General features: G+C 45.8%; 1 protein-coding gene across 1 annotated transcript in view; it reads left to right on the forward strand.

Moving 5' to 3' along the window:
* Window positions 1-958: 958 nt before the first annotated feature.
* The window catches only part of LHFPL6 (LHFPL tetraspan subfamily member 6), a 139,244-nt gene continuing 123,592 nt past the window's right edge, over window positions 959-16,610 (forward strand). Inside the window, exons 1-2 of the mRNA XM_064645806.1 lie at window positions 959-1,087; window positions 3,526-4,085. Of these exons, the coding sequence (XP_064501876.1) occupies window positions 3,701-4,085 (385 nt within the window). The 5' untranslated portion in view covers window positions 959-1,087; window positions 3,526-3,700. The remainder of the gene's footprint in view (window positions 1,088-3,525; window positions 4,086-16,610) is intronic.

Below are 16,610 nucleotides of genomic sequence, written 5' to 3' on the forward strand. Positions count from 1 at the left end.
ACACTATGTTCCAGGACTGTAAAAGAAACATTAACAAAGAGATTTTGCATGTCTGGTGCTGACATAATTTAAACCTGGCATAAAAATGTCTTATATCTGAAGAATTTATTCAAGTTTCTGTGCGTAGAGGAAAAACCAGAATAGGATATATCTCTTTTCCCCAGAGGCAACTCCTCCGCAAAACTTTCCCACTTAAGACACTCTGGGAAAGGGCTGGAGCTCCTGTCTCTTCGCTTGACCTAACGCAGCCGGGATGAGCTGGTAGGTACTGTGGTCACATTTACTCTCGCTGTAGACCAACTCCCGAACTGTTGCGATGAAAATGCTGGATCAGCAGCTCGCATGCAGAGACAGACACACAGTTCTTATCACACGCACACCATCAGGATATTAGCCCATATTTTCCCATGTAAGGACTGAAGCCTTACCCCTTTCTTTCTAACACTCCTTCTTCGCCGGCTTTTTCCTCCTCTCCTCTCTTGCCCTCTCCTCCCCTCCGTCCCCGACTCCATCGCCCCGCGCACCCCGCACTCTGACGCCAAACGCGGCAGGCGGTGTGGAGCTCCCGGCCGGCCTCGGGAACCCGGGACCCACCGCTCCGGCCCCCGGGAGCTGAAACCGCTTCGCCCCACTCCCGGACGGGCTAGGGAAGCTGGGACCCACCCCCGCTCCGACCCCGCGGAGCCGGGACCACCGCCCCGCCCCGTAAGGGCTCGGGGCGGTGCCCCCCTCCTCCCGTTCGCCGCTCGGCCCCTCGCCCCCGGCCCCGTCCGCGGCCCCGCAACTGCGCCGACCGCGGCGGGTCCCGCCCGGGGAGGCGGCGGCGGGGGAAGGGGGAGGAGAGGCGGCGGAGTGCGTTGCCTCCCGAGGAATCAAACGGGGGGAGAGAGGAACGTGCGGAGGAAGGGAGGGAAGGACAGACCGGGCTGGGGAGGGTCCCGGTCCCGGTCCCGCCCGTCTCAGAGCTCCCGCGTCGCCTCCGCGCCGGGACCGCGGGGAGAGTCGCTTGGGGCGGCCGCCACCCGCCGGCCCCGCGCCCATGTGCTCCCGGCAGCCGCGGCGGGCAGCCTCCACGCCCGGCGTGTCCGTAAGTAGCCCTTCGCTCCCTGCTCCCTTCGCACCGCGCCCGGCCCCATCCTGACACTCCCAGACCCCTCGCCGCTCCTGCTCCTTCCAGACTCCGGCCCTCCCGCACTCCCTGCACCCCCTTCCTTTCTCGAACCCCTGCCCTCTCTCATTCACTGTACGCTGCATCCCTTGCAGGACTCCGAATCCCCGTACCGCCAGAACCTCTTTCCCCTCCGCGACCCCTTCCCACCCTGCACAGCCATATCCCCTGCATCCCCGGACCCCATTTCCCCCCCCCCCCCCTACCCCCCGGGTTCCTCTTCCCCGCTCCTACACCTAGCTCGGCCGCATCTCTTACCCGTTGCACCGGATCCTCCAGACTCCCTTCCCTTCCCGGATCCCCAGCCCTCTCATCCTCTTGTCTTCCCGCATTCTTCCCCTCCCGGGCCCCTGTCCTTCCCATATCTCCCTGCCACCCCGGACCGCTCTCCCTTTCCGCCCCGCTGTTTCCCGGCTCTCCGTCCTCCTCGTCCCCTGGATCCCCTACACTCCTGACACCTCTGCCTTTCCAGCCCTTCCCTGCCCGCATTCCCCTTTCTCTCTCGGACCCCCTTTCCTTCACAGTCTGCTCCTCCTGGACCCCCTGTCCTCACAGCCTCTTCCCCTCCCGCATCCCCTTCCCCTCCTGGAGCCCCTGCACTTCAGCCCATCCCTCCCCGGCCCCCCCGCCCCACAGCCTGCTGCGCCCTCTCGCCCAGCAGCCTTCCCCTGGCATCACCCCGGCGAGTTTTGGTTCCAGACCGCCGCCTTCCCTCGGGGGAAGCCGTATCTCTCCGCCGCCCCCTCCTACTCCCGGAGGGGGGGGAGCGGGGTTTCGGGGCCGGAGGGGCAAGTACGCCTCCCGAGAGAGCTCCCGGGCTGTGAGCTGGCAGGCTGCGGGGAGGCAAAGCTGCTGCCTCGCTGGAGCCGGCGGGGGTCCTACCATGTTGTCCCCTATTTTCAGCAGTACCTCTTCCCCCGATTCAGGGAATGATCTCCCCTAAGTGCACTTTGGCTTAGACTTTTGGTGCCACGCCAAGACACAGACAGATCCTTCTCTAGATGATGCATCTGGAGGAATGGCGGCCCCCCATGCCTTTCTTCGAAGTTTTTATCCCCAGGGCTTTGGCGTTTTTCAGGTTGAAAGGTATTTCTGTGGATGGGCGATGGGTAGATAGGTGTACTCTTCCTTAGTGGCAGTATAGGCCTTTTTAATATTATAGAGGACACTTCTCTTTCTTAGTGTTTTAAAAGTAAATAAAACTTTCATGTGGTGCACATGGTTAATTTTGCTTCCAGACTTTATCTGTGTTCCCTTCTTGTGCTGAAGTCGTATTCATTTTGTTGCCTGTTCATGAATTGGATTCACTGATTAGTGTCTAATCATGCTTAGAAGAAGAAGCCCCTGTAAATAGCTATCAGAATTAATTTGGCAGCAACCGTGAGAAATGATCATAAATTTACAAATGCAGTTGGAATAATGATCCAACATGAATTTAACAGGAAATACACCCCTGATATCTGGTAACAGCGTGTGGGTTTCTATGACAGTCAAATGCACTTGGTCACACTGGTCCTGAGCTTAGAGGCTGGGAGTTGTCTGAGAAGGGTACAGAGGGATTTGAGCTGGGAAGAGGTGAAGAGGTGGGCTGAATGCAAGCAGTAATATTAAGAGAGACCTCTGTGTTTTAATCATGTGCTGCTTGAGGTTGTGTAGTGGTGAATCCAAAGGATATGGCAATGTCTTCACTTACCAGAAGCCCACCCAAAGTTTGGATTCCTGGCACTTCTGGACATCAAGTGATAAAAGGCTCCTTTTGCACAGGGATGCCAAACAACTTGGAGTGCTGGAAAAAATGTCTCGTAACACTTCTTTTGAGGTGTGTTAATGGGTTTTACCACTGTCACAAGGGTCTGATATGGAACTACCTTAGGCACTCTGAGTGGTTTTGCACTGAAGCTGTGGGGCCAGGTACACATGAATGTACATGTGAATGTACATGTATATGTGAAGTACATTCTCCAGGCATTGCAGGAGGAATTTCTGGCTAGCCAAGGATAAACAAGACTTCATCTTTTTTTCTATCGGCACTGGAAAAATCATGATGCACAGTGGGGAAACGTGAGTAGGCAAGTACAGGGAGCCCCTGAAGGTGGCTGCAGAGTGTTCGAGGATGTGCACAGCAGCCTGTGTCAGCTGGGCTGCCTACCACCACTGTCACACTGACCATGGCAGCTGGTACCACTGAGAATAATTGTAGGGTCTCCTTGCAAGGATGGGACAGAAAAGTGACATGTCTTATTCAAAAGTCCCGTAGGAAGGAAAAACACTCTAGCAAACAAATATTTTTTCCTAATGTCAGTATTACTGAACTTGTATTTTTCTCCTTTTTTTTTTGTGTTTTGCTATTTAATTAGGGACCTTTGACTTCATGATGGGAGGAAATATCCCCCCGGTTGTTAGGATCCGAGCTGCACCCTGTGTGAGGATTTGTCAAGGCTGAGAGACTCTGGATTATCCACAAACATCCTCTAAAATACACAGTTACTTTTGTGTCTTTCCATCGTGAGGGGTCTTGGAGCAGATACAAAGATGGCCTCAAGCCTCACCTGTGCCGGTGTCATCTGGGCCTTCCTCTCCTTCCTCTGTGCCGCTGCCTCCTGTGTTGGTTTCTTCATGCCCTACTGGCTCTTAGGGTCTCAGCTGGAGAAGTCAGTTTCCTTCGGCACTTTCCGGAGGTGTTCCTACCCGGTGCGGGACGAGAGCCGCCAGATGACCGTGATGGTGGAGCAGTGTGGCCGCTATGCCTCCTTCCAGGCCATCCCGAGTGCTGAGTGGAGGATCTGCACGGTGGTGACGGGCCTGGGCTGCGGGCTGCTTCTCTTGGTGGCCCTGACAGCACTCATGGGCTGCTGCGTTTCTGAGCTGATCTCCAGAACCGTGGGCAGGGTGGCAGGAGGCATCCAGTTCCTGGGGGGTAAGTGTGCATGCAGGGAGGGGACAGGGGTGTCCAGGCTACTAGTTTGTGTGTGTGGAGAGTCCCTCGGTGCTTTGGGATGAGGAGGGGGTGAGTCAAACTTTCTGCTGGCAAGGGAAACCACTTGGCTCTCTCGACTGACTGAGCTGATTATCTGGATGCCTGAATGTGGCCCAATGATACAGTGGCCTGTGGTCACTCTCTTGTGCTCAAGTCCCTATCTGGTCCTTGTGTGACCTTTGAGAGTTGTGTGGCAAGTCAACTTCTGTGGGCCAGCACAGTGGTTTTGTGGGCTGTAGTTTCCAGCAGAGCTTAGCTGGGATGGAGGTACCTGGAGAAGCCTGGGGGCTACAGATCCCCATGGAGTACTGTGGTTTGGCAGAGGAGAGGCTGTGTTATGTGGGAACAAGCTCTCTTTCTCCTTCCTACCCCCATTACTGGCAAAGCTCCCTCCACCTCTGCTTTCTGCACCTGTGTGTATCTGGCAACAAGCTTGTGGCCCATGTTTGAAGTATGAATTGTTTATCCATGGTGGAGGTGACCCACCATCTCCTCGGAGGGGCTGGCTGACCCACGCTGCCCGCTGATGGTGTCATAGGTTTGTTGACTCCATGGGCTAGGCAGTGTGTGGGAGAATTATCTCCCCTCCTTTTTCTGGCTTGTAATTGCATGGTATCTTTATAACTGTGGACGATTTGAAGAATAAGAGACAATAAACAGGATCTTCAAGCATGTTTTTGTAGGGCAGTTTTCCCAGTAAATCATCACTCTCTTGTCATCAGTGACATGCAGCTCAGTGGCACTCAGCTTTGCCTGCTGCAAGTGCTCCACTGCTCACATGCAACTTGCCCCCATAAGGTAAAGTGTTTTCCTGAGCTTTGGGTGCTGAGGCAGAACATTTGGGTATCTTGCCGTGTCTGGTCCCAGCTAGGTGCCCTAGCTCATGCCCTGGAGGAGTGGGCTGCAGTGGAACCCTCACCTCTCTCCCCTCCAAAGAGAAGCTTGCCCTGCAAGGCAATCTGGATACATCCTGCGTCTGCAGCTCTAAAGAAGCACAAGACAAAAACTCCACTACTTGTCCAGTTTGGTGTGGACAGCTGGTGCAGGGAGAGGGCCCTGTGCCAAGCCTCCAGCCAGGCGATGCCAGCGTAACTCCCTCCTGGCTGCCAGGAGCCCTGCCTCCAACTTTTTGAGTAGTTTCTGCACTTTAGAGCAAGCTGACCCCGTCACTTCAGCCTTCCCTTAGCTTTGTGACCCCCCGGCATTCCTGTGTTTAATCTGGCTGACAATTTGAAAGTGCAGCAGCTGCTGGAGAGTTAACTCTGTTGGGAGCTGCGGCTTCTTGAAGTCTGCTCCATTATACAGTTCCAGCCAGGCAGCCGGGGGTGGAGGAAATTTTCAGTTCAGTGACAATCTGCAAGCCCACTTGGTCTGACTATTTTCACTTAGAGCCATCACAGGCTTTAGCCATCCTCTCTTTCCAACTGCTGTCTCGGCTCATCTGGTTTTAATTTGCGTTTGGCCCCTTTCTTGTGACTGTGCTCTCCTGTGTGCCTGTGGAGCGGGGCTGGCAGGAGAGCTCACAGCTGTTGGCTTACAGCCACCCCAGCAAACACAGCAGCTCCAGTGGTGGGGCCTGTGGGAGGAACCCTGTTACCCCATGAGAGTGGTGTGGGCTCAAGGTGTGCACCCTTCTTTGAGACAGGATGGTGGCTTCTATGCCAGGAGGTGAGAGATCCCTTCAGAACACACCATGGCCACCCCCTGGAGCTTATCCAAGCTGACAAGGCAGCATCCCATCCTGCCTGGAAGTGCTTGTCCTCAGTATGTGACAGTTCAGAGACATATGAGTTTGTGATACGAAATGAAAATTGCCAAGAAGTTTGCTTACAGTTCAGAAATTAGTTACACAGCATGTCTAATTTTCCCCTCTACTGGCTTAGAAGGTTGTTCTCGCATTTCCAGCACTGCTGAAAGTGTGTAAGAAGTGACCAAAGTGAGAACCCATCATTTCTTAATCTGCTTAAAACCTAACTGTGGGGACATGAGGTAGAGGCTGGGTGGTGAAAGCCAATAATTTGGACAAACTGAAGGGGCATATTAGGGTGAAGGTCAGGTTCTTACATCCTTCATCAGATCCTTAGCTGCTATAAATCAGTAAAGGTTAATTGTTTAAGTGACATGACTATATTCACTCAGATGTCTAATTTAGGCACTATAATTATTATGTTGTTTTATATCAAGATAGCCCTGAGCTGTTCACCTTACTTACAAACAGGGAATGCCAGCTCTTTGTTCCCCGTATTGCAGTTGTATGTTTAGCTGTATACCATGATGTGCACTTTGAATGTGCACTCAGTGGCGGTACAGTGATTGTCATTTTAATTGGCCTCCACTTAGAGATCTAATAAAATAAAACCCTCACAAATACTATTTTTAATTGGGGAAAAGAACTCCCACATATCTTTATGTAAAGAAAAAAACTGTGGAAATAAGCAGCCGCTGAGTGATGCTATTAATTTGTCGTCTGTGTTAGGACAAGGAGGTGGCTAGATGGTTTCACTTTCTTTTCATCTGAGTTGTCTGCAACAATACTGTGCTGTGGCTCCTGCTCCAGTCATGAAGGATGACTGGGCATAAACTGTGTTTCTCTTGAAGTTAGAAACCAGCATAAAGACAGGCTCCATGTAGCTAGCTTATGGCTTTAGTGGTGTTTTTTTAATTTAGGATCCAAGTAATTTTCTCAATGCGTTTTAAAAACATGGACTTGAGGAGGGTGTAAGCCAATGGACAACGGGGTATTATGGGAGGCCCAAGAGTGGGTGAGATGTACAAACCACTGGAGCTACGTTGAGCCAAAGCACTCCATCATCATGGCTAGGCTTCGCGAACGAAGATTTGGGAAGGGCTCTACCCACATTTGCTACAAGCGCGCTGGTGGCTAAAAAGGCCAATGCGAGATAGACAAGATTGGTTGCAAAAGGCACAGCAGAAAGACTCTTTGGATGGTATCGGCAAGACACGATTCTTTCTGCGTTGTCTTTTCTCTTCCTGGATGCGTTCTCAGAGGAAGCAGCAGCGTTATGGATCAGGGTTGGGTCTGCGGCTTCCAGTGCACCTTATCACCTGCCGTTTTGTTCCTGCCCTGTCGCTACAGGGCTTTACAAATGTGGGTATAACCTTCAGGCCTGCGCAATGGATTTTTTTAGGTGAGATGCAGCGTGCGCAGAACTGGACCTACACTTTAATCCTAAGGTTCATCTGCCAGGGCCGAGCGAGCTTGGATGGTGGCAGTGAGGTCTTCAGGACGTAGGTTTAATCAGGGTATCCTTCTCTTAGATGGGTGGCCTTAGAGGGCTAAATGAGCTCCATCTGCCCAGTTTTGGAATTAGAGTTGTCCTTCTCCTAGGATGACTGCCAGAAGGCTAGTGAGCCAAAGCACTAAGGTTGCTAAAACTAACTTACTGCAACATTAGAAACATTTTTACTGCTATGAAGAGATGGCAGAGAGGTTTGCTTACCAGAGGTGGTAGGAAAACAGACTGATCCTTTTTTTCTAGCAGTGTGAAGGAGGAATAACTCCAAGTAGGTCAGTGGAATAACACCTGTAAAAAAATAGTGTGCCTTGTGCTACCTAAACAGTGCCAAGGTTTTATGGCTGGGATTTCCCCAACTTGCATGTGGCAGCTCATGGAAGTGAATTATTCATGAGTACTTATACCGTAAATCTGCTCTTCTCATAAAAATTGAATGGCAGAACCTGCAAGAAATTGTGGATCCATGCAGAGTCAGAAGGGCTCTTTGGATATTGCTTGATCTTACATGCTTAGTCTGCATTTGCTATTTCAAGATGATCCTGGCTACAGAGCATACATGTATTTTAAGATGACTCTGGGATGATACATGTTGAGTTTCTGTTCCTACTAGAAGGATTGCATCATAGACTTTTCCTCTCATTTGCAATTATGGGAACTGCTTCCTTTCCATGTAAATGATCATGTGGCAGCTCTGTAGCCATTACAGCAATTGCTTACATGAAAAACAATGCTTTTAGCTTTTTCTGAGGCAATTTGGTAGTGGGCAACAAGAAGTAGCCAATCCCCCAAGGCCAGCCTTTTCTGCAGTGGCTGTCAGTGGTCTGCAGTCCACAGCCAGCAAACTGCTGCTGTGGTGTCTCAGAACATGCTTTCAGGACATCTCTGTTGGATTGCTTCGAAGAGCTGACAACTGAGGTGAAAGTTATGCTGTCTGTAACCTCTTGAGGGCACAGTCATGTAGATGGATACAGTCTTCACCGATAACAGCAAATGCAGTGTTTCCAGCTGGTTTCCTTTGTATATTTTTCCAAAATATTTAATGTAGCTAGAACAGATTGTGAGGATGTATCTTTGACCATAAGTATTGAGAACATGACAGCAGGAAGTGAAGTTTAACAAATCTATGGCAAATTGGAGTCTGTAATTATTGATCTTCCTTTCATTGTGCCATGGCAAGTCCATTCCACTTAAATGGAGAAACTAGAAATTTACAGATAGGCAGCTCAGATATGACATACTCATTTGGTGAATAGTTTCAAACTCTGAATGCAGAGCAATGATTTTAAGAACATAATGAACTTAAAGGTTAGCCAATTTTATGGGAGACAGTGGATCAAAAGACACAAGTATTGCAAGGATGGTCCATTTAAAGAGCATTACACTGGCAAGGTGAAGATTTTAATTAAAATGGTCAGCATACAGAAATAAAATCTTCACTAGCTCAGAACTCCCTTTGGCTGCATGGGACAGCTAAACCAAGCTCAAAGTGTAGATCCAAGGGAATAGAGCATGACACAACCTGCTGGCGTAGGCACTTCTCTGAACCTGACACTATGGCCCTGATTCTGAGTGTCATGTGAGAAATGAACCTTCTCCCTAATTATGGGGTAGCCATGTAGTTTGTATTGTCATTTTTACTACTCATTGATTGCACTTTTAGCAAAGTACGAGTTTTGCTATTCCCTCCAGTAAATGAGAGAAGTTTTCAGCAGTGTCTACTCTTCCTCTCCTCATTTCTCTGTTTTGTTTCCCTTGTGTCTAATGAGAGTGCTGAAACTCCTGAAACTATGGTCCTTGAATTGCTGGTTGGAAAATCTGGAGAGCTTTTGAAATATGGCATGATGAAAGGAACATTTGGTTATTTGAGAAAAAGGGGACACAGATCCTACCAGCATCTGATTTTGTGTCTGAAAAAAAAAAAATGTGGCCTTATGGAAAAAGCTCTCAGCAATACATGAAATTGCTGGAGAATCCTTCTCCAAGTGTTCTGTGCCAATAGAGACCATAATAGTTTCCACTACCCATAGGGTGCTCAGAACAAGCGTTTGCTGGATGCAGAGAGCAGAAAAATAAGATGAGGAGAATGTTGAGTGTGGGGTGATGGCTCTCTGTTGTCTGTGATGAAATCTTAGAGAAAGCCTTTGTGATTTTGGGCTGAAGATTTTAAAGAGACAGATCCAAAGGAGATCTGTAATTCCTTTGCATATTAATAGCTCAATCTGACTTTGCAGATGAGATCATACTAAAATGTAGGGGACAAAGAATGAAAGACCATTAGGTCATAGCATTGTGGGTTCATGTAGAGAAGCTATGCCTCAAGGGATTTGCTTGGAGAAACAGTTAGAGAAGTAAGAGGAGGCTCTTGGGAGAGATGGCATCACTGAACCTAAGTTGTGTTTCAAGAAATGTGGCTGGCAGTCAAAGACAGTCCATCATCAAGGGGAACAAAGTCTTGCTTCTGAGAGCAGCTAAGAAAAATCATTAGGGCCTTTGGTGAGAGTAGTTGCAGTTGACTACAGGAACTAGAAGCTCCTGGGAAAGGTTTTTGTGCAGCTGGAGGCACTGACCAGTAACCATTATTTTGTCTGACAGCTGAAGTGTGGCTTTCTGCTTTCTGCCTGGAAGACTAAGATCAGCATAATTTTCTGTCTGTAGGGAGAAAATGTAACTGAGTAGAGCCTTACTGGGAACAGGGAAGATCTGAGATGGTCAAGAGACTTCCAGGAAGAAAACAGCTACCCCAGACTCTTTGTAGTTCTCCCAAGCAATTTCATCCTTTTGTCCCACCTGTACATATTCTTCCCAGCTCTTCCTCCAATTTGTACCTGAAAAAAGCCAGATGTTAAAAAAATGCAAACCCAGTTTTTTAGTTCTTTAATCCTCTTTAGCCTAAAAATAGTTTTTGAAAGGCTAACTTTTGGGGAGAGGCAAAGGAGGGGCATCTGCTTCTGTCCAACACCCAGCCCTCTTCTTCATCTGCAAGTTAGCCATGCAGGGCTGTTTTGTCACATCTTCCCGCCACTGGATGCAAAACTTCAGTGACTTTGCTATGCTCCTGTAGACATGTGACAGGGCAATCCTCATCCTAGACAAAGACAAGCTGAAGGATAGGCAGTAGTCCAGCTTATGTGTACACATATAAAGACATTGCAAGGGAGGCATATGAAAGGAACAGAAGCCTCACTGAGGTAACAGAAGAGCAAACGGCACTGTTAAATGTTGCTAGTGAGTGATTGCATGTCATGTCATAGGCTCATTGATTCAGAAATAAAAGTCAGCAGAGAACACTGTGACTATTTAGTCTGAGGTCTGCTGTAGCAAAGGTCATAGGACAGCTTTCATATAATTTCGGTTTGAACCAGAGTGTATCTCTGAGAAAAAACTTCTAGTCTGAAGTTAATTTAAGTTTGAGAAAAGCAGTATCTCCATAAGCTGTTCCAGTGGTGAATTGCTCCGATTGCTTTTCTTCGAGATCATTAATGCAAATATTAAAAATGTAGCAGTAGGAATATATCATTGCAAAAATTATATTTTCTCAAGGATTTTTTTTTTTTAAGTTGCATTTAGGTTGCTTTTAATCCACTTAAGTTGTGCTTTGTTGTGGTTTCTTTACCAGAAGAACTTGTATAGAAGCTGCTTTCACACCAGTGTTTCACACTAGTTCTCTTTCCAATTTCCTATAGGCATCCACCAGAATATTTAAATGCAGTGTATAGTTTTGCAGCTTTGTCCCTTTTCAGCTTGACTTTGACTTGTTAAACTACTTCCTGTGACTGCTTGGGCCTATGCTCAGTTTCTGCTTCTGTATTCAGATAGAAGTTAAAATATAAGACAAAATCAGGACTGAAACCTAACTGATGTTGCTCTTAGTTTATAAAGGACATTACTTAGATTCCTACTCTCTTAATTAGATGTAGCCTGTGTTACTTGATGCATGGGCCACCAAGTCTGACTGGTAGGGAATCCAAGCTGAAAAAAGTAAAGAAAAGGTGCAGACTTACATTCTGTATATTCTTAAGAGAGGATCCTGTTTCCCATGGTTGTCTTCACCTTGCTCAAAGAAGTTCCCATTGCAGCCTTGCTAAAGACTGCTGCCCTGACAGATCTAACAGCATAGCTGTTTGTGAGATTTTCCTTAAAGAGTCCTGCTGAAGGAGACCTGGTTAGCAAAGTTTGCTATTTAAGCTAACACCAACCATTATGACGAAACAGGTTAGCAAGGAAGAATCAGCATTAAGTGTTACTGATCCTAAAGTACTGAATCAGAAGCTCTGAGGAGGCCATCCCTTCCAGTGAGGTCACAAGTGGTGCAGAGCAAGCAGGGAGTTGTAATGCTGCTGGAACAGAGGAGATATAACTTGAAGAAGACAATTAATGTGGAGAGTAGCCTTCATACTTAGCTGTCTTTGTTTTTTAGTTTCTATTTCCAGCCATTTCAGATATCTTAACTCTTCTGGTGTTTCAAAATCTTCCTAAAAAAAGCATCAGGATTCTTAAGGCCTGCAAATTTTTGTATGTCCTTTGAAGTCAATGACACTTAGTAAAAATTACATCAGTATTTCTATTCTAGAGATAGGATTATTGTGACTTTAGTCTCAAGTGGGTGTGGTTCTGAGGATGACTTTCTTCTGTAAGAGCTACCCCAGTGAATTAACTTGTTTATACTGAATTGTGTTTTGAAATACATATTCTTTTTTTAATTATATTTAATTCTAATATAAATTTTGACTAAATACAGAGGAAAAAAAATCCCCATGCAGAGTTTCAGCCTGGAGCAAATTCTGCAAGTAAGATTTTAGGTGCTTTGGAAGTACATTTAAAATGGAAATGGTGCTGTATTCGAATAAAAAAAGATGATACTGCTAAAATATTGAGAAGAATCTTTTTACTTGTCTTGTTGTCCTATTGATGTTGAATATAAAAGGGTTGTTTTGAATATTGCTGCAGCTGTGTTGCGTTTAAGCAGAATTTTGCATTAAGGACAGGATTTTTGATCTAAGAAGTCCTGGAGTGCTGTTTTATTTATCTGTAGAATGAAGTTCAGTTTTCTTACTTTTTTCCCTTATCCCTTCTTTTATTAGAAAGAAACAATGATGCTCAGCACTTCTGTGGGGCTTTTCATTTCAAAAGGCTTTGCTTGCATAACGTAATGAAACTTAAGAAAACGTGAAGCAGGGGAGCAAATAATCTATTTCGCTTATGTTGAGTCAGAGTAAATTCAGAGTTACTTCACTTCAGATCCTCTACATTTGTTTTGATTAGAGCAGAATCTGGGTTGGAGTTAGCAATTTTGTTTCTGCATTGAAAGATCTGCCTTGTTTTGCTTCCTGAGCTCCATGAGATATTTGAATATCTCTGGGAACTTCATTTAGGCATCAAAATGTTTCAGTATTTTCCAATGCAGGTGAAATCATATGCCTTACGGACAGGACAAAATTGTTCCCAGTGGTGTATTTTCCAGGATTTTGTCCAGTCCGGTGTTAAATGTTGATGTAATTTGTTGGGTTGAGATTTTTTTCTCATTTCTCTTAGGAAATTCGGCTTACTATGCATTGCACATGGATTTTTTTTCACAGTGTTCAAGCTACATTTTCCTTTCCTTGATCATATCCTTTTACTTCTCCAATACACATTTTTACCTTTTAAGGATTTTTACTTTGGCTTTACGAAGTACAATAAGTGAGTTTTCAAAGCCCTTCATGAATTCAGTGAAGTCAGCTATAGAACTTGAGAGTGACCAACGTATTGTTTCCATGCAGTGAGCATTGGGAAGGAGAGTGGTGTAATTAACAAACACAGGAATTATTTGTACAACCAAAACTCCAACCACAGCTGCTTGCCTTGTGGTGGCCATCACGTTGGCTGGCTTCCTGCTTCAGGATTTCCTTTGGCTCTGTGGCATACCTTTCTTGACTTCACTAATGTTAAGCTTTTTATGTTGCATAAGCGTGAGCTCCTAAGTGGCATTCAGACCATATGGAGGTCTGAGTACCAAGAAAGGACATCCTCTCCTTGCTTTTGGGGTGATTCTGTCACCACAAGACATCATAGGTCAGAGAGGCAATATTGTGTTTGACAGATCCCTTCTAGTAGCTTTCCTGTATCATCTCAGGCATGAAAAATTGGGCATGGTCAATGCACCCTGACAATGCTGCTGCTAAGGCTGATTCACCAGGCATGATTAGATCTCATTTACGTTGTTTGTTCCACTGTCAGTCCCCTGATGTCACAGGTGTATCTGAGAACAGGGGCAGACTTTTTTTTCCCTGCAGACTGGCTTTTCCTTAGAGCCTCACCTGTTGAAATTAGCAGCAGTATTCCTCTGTGGAATTCGGGGGAAGACAGGATCTGGAGCTTAGTGCTATTGCTACTCATTGTGTCTAGATGGATTTGGAGGAAGTTGTTGCTGTGTAGCAGTGCAGAGACCTTCATGAATTGCCAGATTCTACCTAATTTCCCAGGTATGGGATATGAATTGCATCAGGAGTAGCACCTTAGAACAAAACTCTTGAGAGGATTGCTGTACCATGAGCCAGGTCCATGTTTGCCTGCATAAGCCTGATAAACCCCAATTTTTCACTAGGACTGACCACTTTGGATTGATTTGCAGGTACAATTCCTTACTGGGCTAACAGACTTTTATGTAAGCTTAGCAGTAGTTTATAGGAATATACAGAAAATGATAATGAAAGAAAGACTAAACAATTACCTATTGGAAATCATTGTTATTTTATCTTGTAGCAGAATCCAAAGAGCTCCAGAGAGAATAAGCAGAAAATGAAGGATTCTGATAAGCACTATATAATTTCTATAGGAAGGTAAAGATTTGACCCTTTCTTTTGCAATCGCTGGTTCGGTTGTCTTGCATTGTTTCCCAATAAAGATGCCTTTGTAATGTAAAGAGGTATTGTTAATTTGAGAAGAATAGTTTTCTAGTAAATGCAAAGGGATATAGAGTCCCTTGCATTGAGGAGAAAGGATTTGACATAAAACCATGAATGGTCAATCTAGAACAACAAAAGCTGTGAGAGGATATGAAACCTGCTAACATAGTGGTGTATAAGAAAGAGCCTTACAACTTCTGAGGAGTGCACTGCCTCACTTCTTCATAAGTTCAGGCTTTTGTCCAAGTCTGCAGCTAACTGCAAGCCTATTTATGAATACATATTTATTATCCTTTTTTTTTTTTTTAACTTGGGAATGAACTTAACATTCAGAGCATCACAAGCCATTCAGGTCAGGCACACTATAGCTGAATTCTAGTTACTGGGAGGGGTTACCAGGACATACTAAAAAGTGTTTAGTTTTGGGAACTTATTCAGGGTAGAGTGATTTGAGGGACCTTTGTGAGTGTATGTGTGTGAGAGGAAATTTCCTTGTTTCAGACTTTGTTCTGACTCAGCCCAGATGCTGTTATGTGATTAGGAGCTTTAAATGGCTTTAATTTGGAGATTAGTACATCTGTCTGGTAAATTAGTACGAACATCCTCAGGTGAACAGTGTTACTTCTGTTATGGTCGTTGTTGTTATAATGTAGGAAATTCTAGAAACCCATCATGATGGGAAGAAAGACAGAGGCAATTGCTGCTCCAAAGAAGTCCTAACTGAAACAGAGTCAGACTGGGAAATTGAGGCAGCTTTGAGTTTATTGCGTTTTCAATATGATAAGAACTGATGCTGACTAATTTCTTGTGCGCCCTGTAGAGAAGTAAGTAAAAGGAGACCTCTAAAGGATGGCTTAGTAACTAATGACAAATGTATTACTTTAGGGGTAAAGTTTCCTCTTCAGATAACCTGTATTGCTCCAAAAGCTCTTTTGCTTCAACTGCATGCTCAGGAAGATATGAGCAGAGGGAGCAGTCAGAGACAGGGTGATGTGTGCAGAAGGAAGCAGGCAGAGGAGAGGGCTGTGGGAGGAGAGCAGTTTCACCTCCTTGTAAATTTCCATTTCCCATACCTTCAGATCGATGTATTCTTTGCTACTGCTGACTTGCAGAGGATCTTTCAAATGTTGTATGGGTTACACACAGGGAAATATGAAACATAAGGCTTCTGTGCTGTAGTGTGTTTTAGATTTCAAGGAATTCTGACAGTTTTCAAGTCCTTTTTCTGGCACAGCAATAAAAACGTGATGAATGGCACTAAATACTGGACTAAAGCTCTCTACAGCCAAGACAAGCCCCCAAACCATTACAGGCACATTCTGAAAAATCAAGAGGTCAGTGATAAAAGTCAGGACATTTTTGTGAGAAGTCCTTTTACAAGAAACACAATGGCTGTTTGGAGAGCTTTGTTCAGTACTGGAAAGCTCCTCTCTAACTAGAAACTTTCTCTCTGGAAAGTTTTCCAGGGTCACTAGCAGACCATTAAAAGCAGAATTTGGCTGTTTGGGCCCGGCTACAAGCTCAAGCAGATTGTGATGTTGAAACTCATCAGTGAGGCAAAGGTGCAGACCTTGAGCCTCTTTGTGTGGCCTGGAGCCAAGACAAATACCAATGTGCCCTTCCCATCTGTCTCCCAAACTACTGATAACTCCCCAGCTGAAGTAATGAATGTACCTGAAGCAATTTTCAACAAAGATGGGATGCACAGCTTTTTTGTCCTGTGTCTACAACCACAGTTAGAGGGATCACTCCCAAAATGAACGCATGCAGTTCTGTTTGTGAGAGCAGGCTTTTCTTAACACAGTTTCAAAATAATGCCGTTATAATAATTAAAGAGTAAAATGAGTCCTTAACAGGCTGCAATGGAATGATGCTTTGGCAACTGTTCTCTGTGTGAGCACTGGGCCTTTCCTATGTTGGGTTTATCTCCTGTTTCCTGTTCTCTATTGACTTAAGGTCATTCCCCAGGCTATGGAAGGGGACAACAAAGATGAACACAGTTTATGCTGAGCCATTCACAACTCTGTTTAGCTTGTTCCTCTTTTCCATAACAATTTGCAATAAAAACTGTGTCAGGAAAGAGCCCTGTGAGGGCTGGGACAAGCCTTACGCTGGAAATGGCAAATTCCATTTCATGCCACTAAGCTGGAGATCCGGTGCTAAGAACACAGGAAGCTGGGAGGATAAATACTGTAACTTTTCATCTCATGCATAAGAATTGCAGTCTGTTATGATCTAGTGATAGAGAAAAGTCATTCTGCTTATCTCATCTAACATAGTGGCTAGTCTGATTACAAGCTTCCCTGCTTGGCACTTTTTAAAAT

Source organism: Pseudopipra pipra, chromosome 2 (genome assembly GCF_036250125.1).
Source record: "Pseudopipra pipra isolate bDixPip1 chromosome 2, bDixPip1.hap1, whole genome shotgun sequence".
NCBI lineage: Eukaryota > Metazoa > Chordata > Aves > Passeriformes > Pipridae > Pseudopipra > Pseudopipra pipra.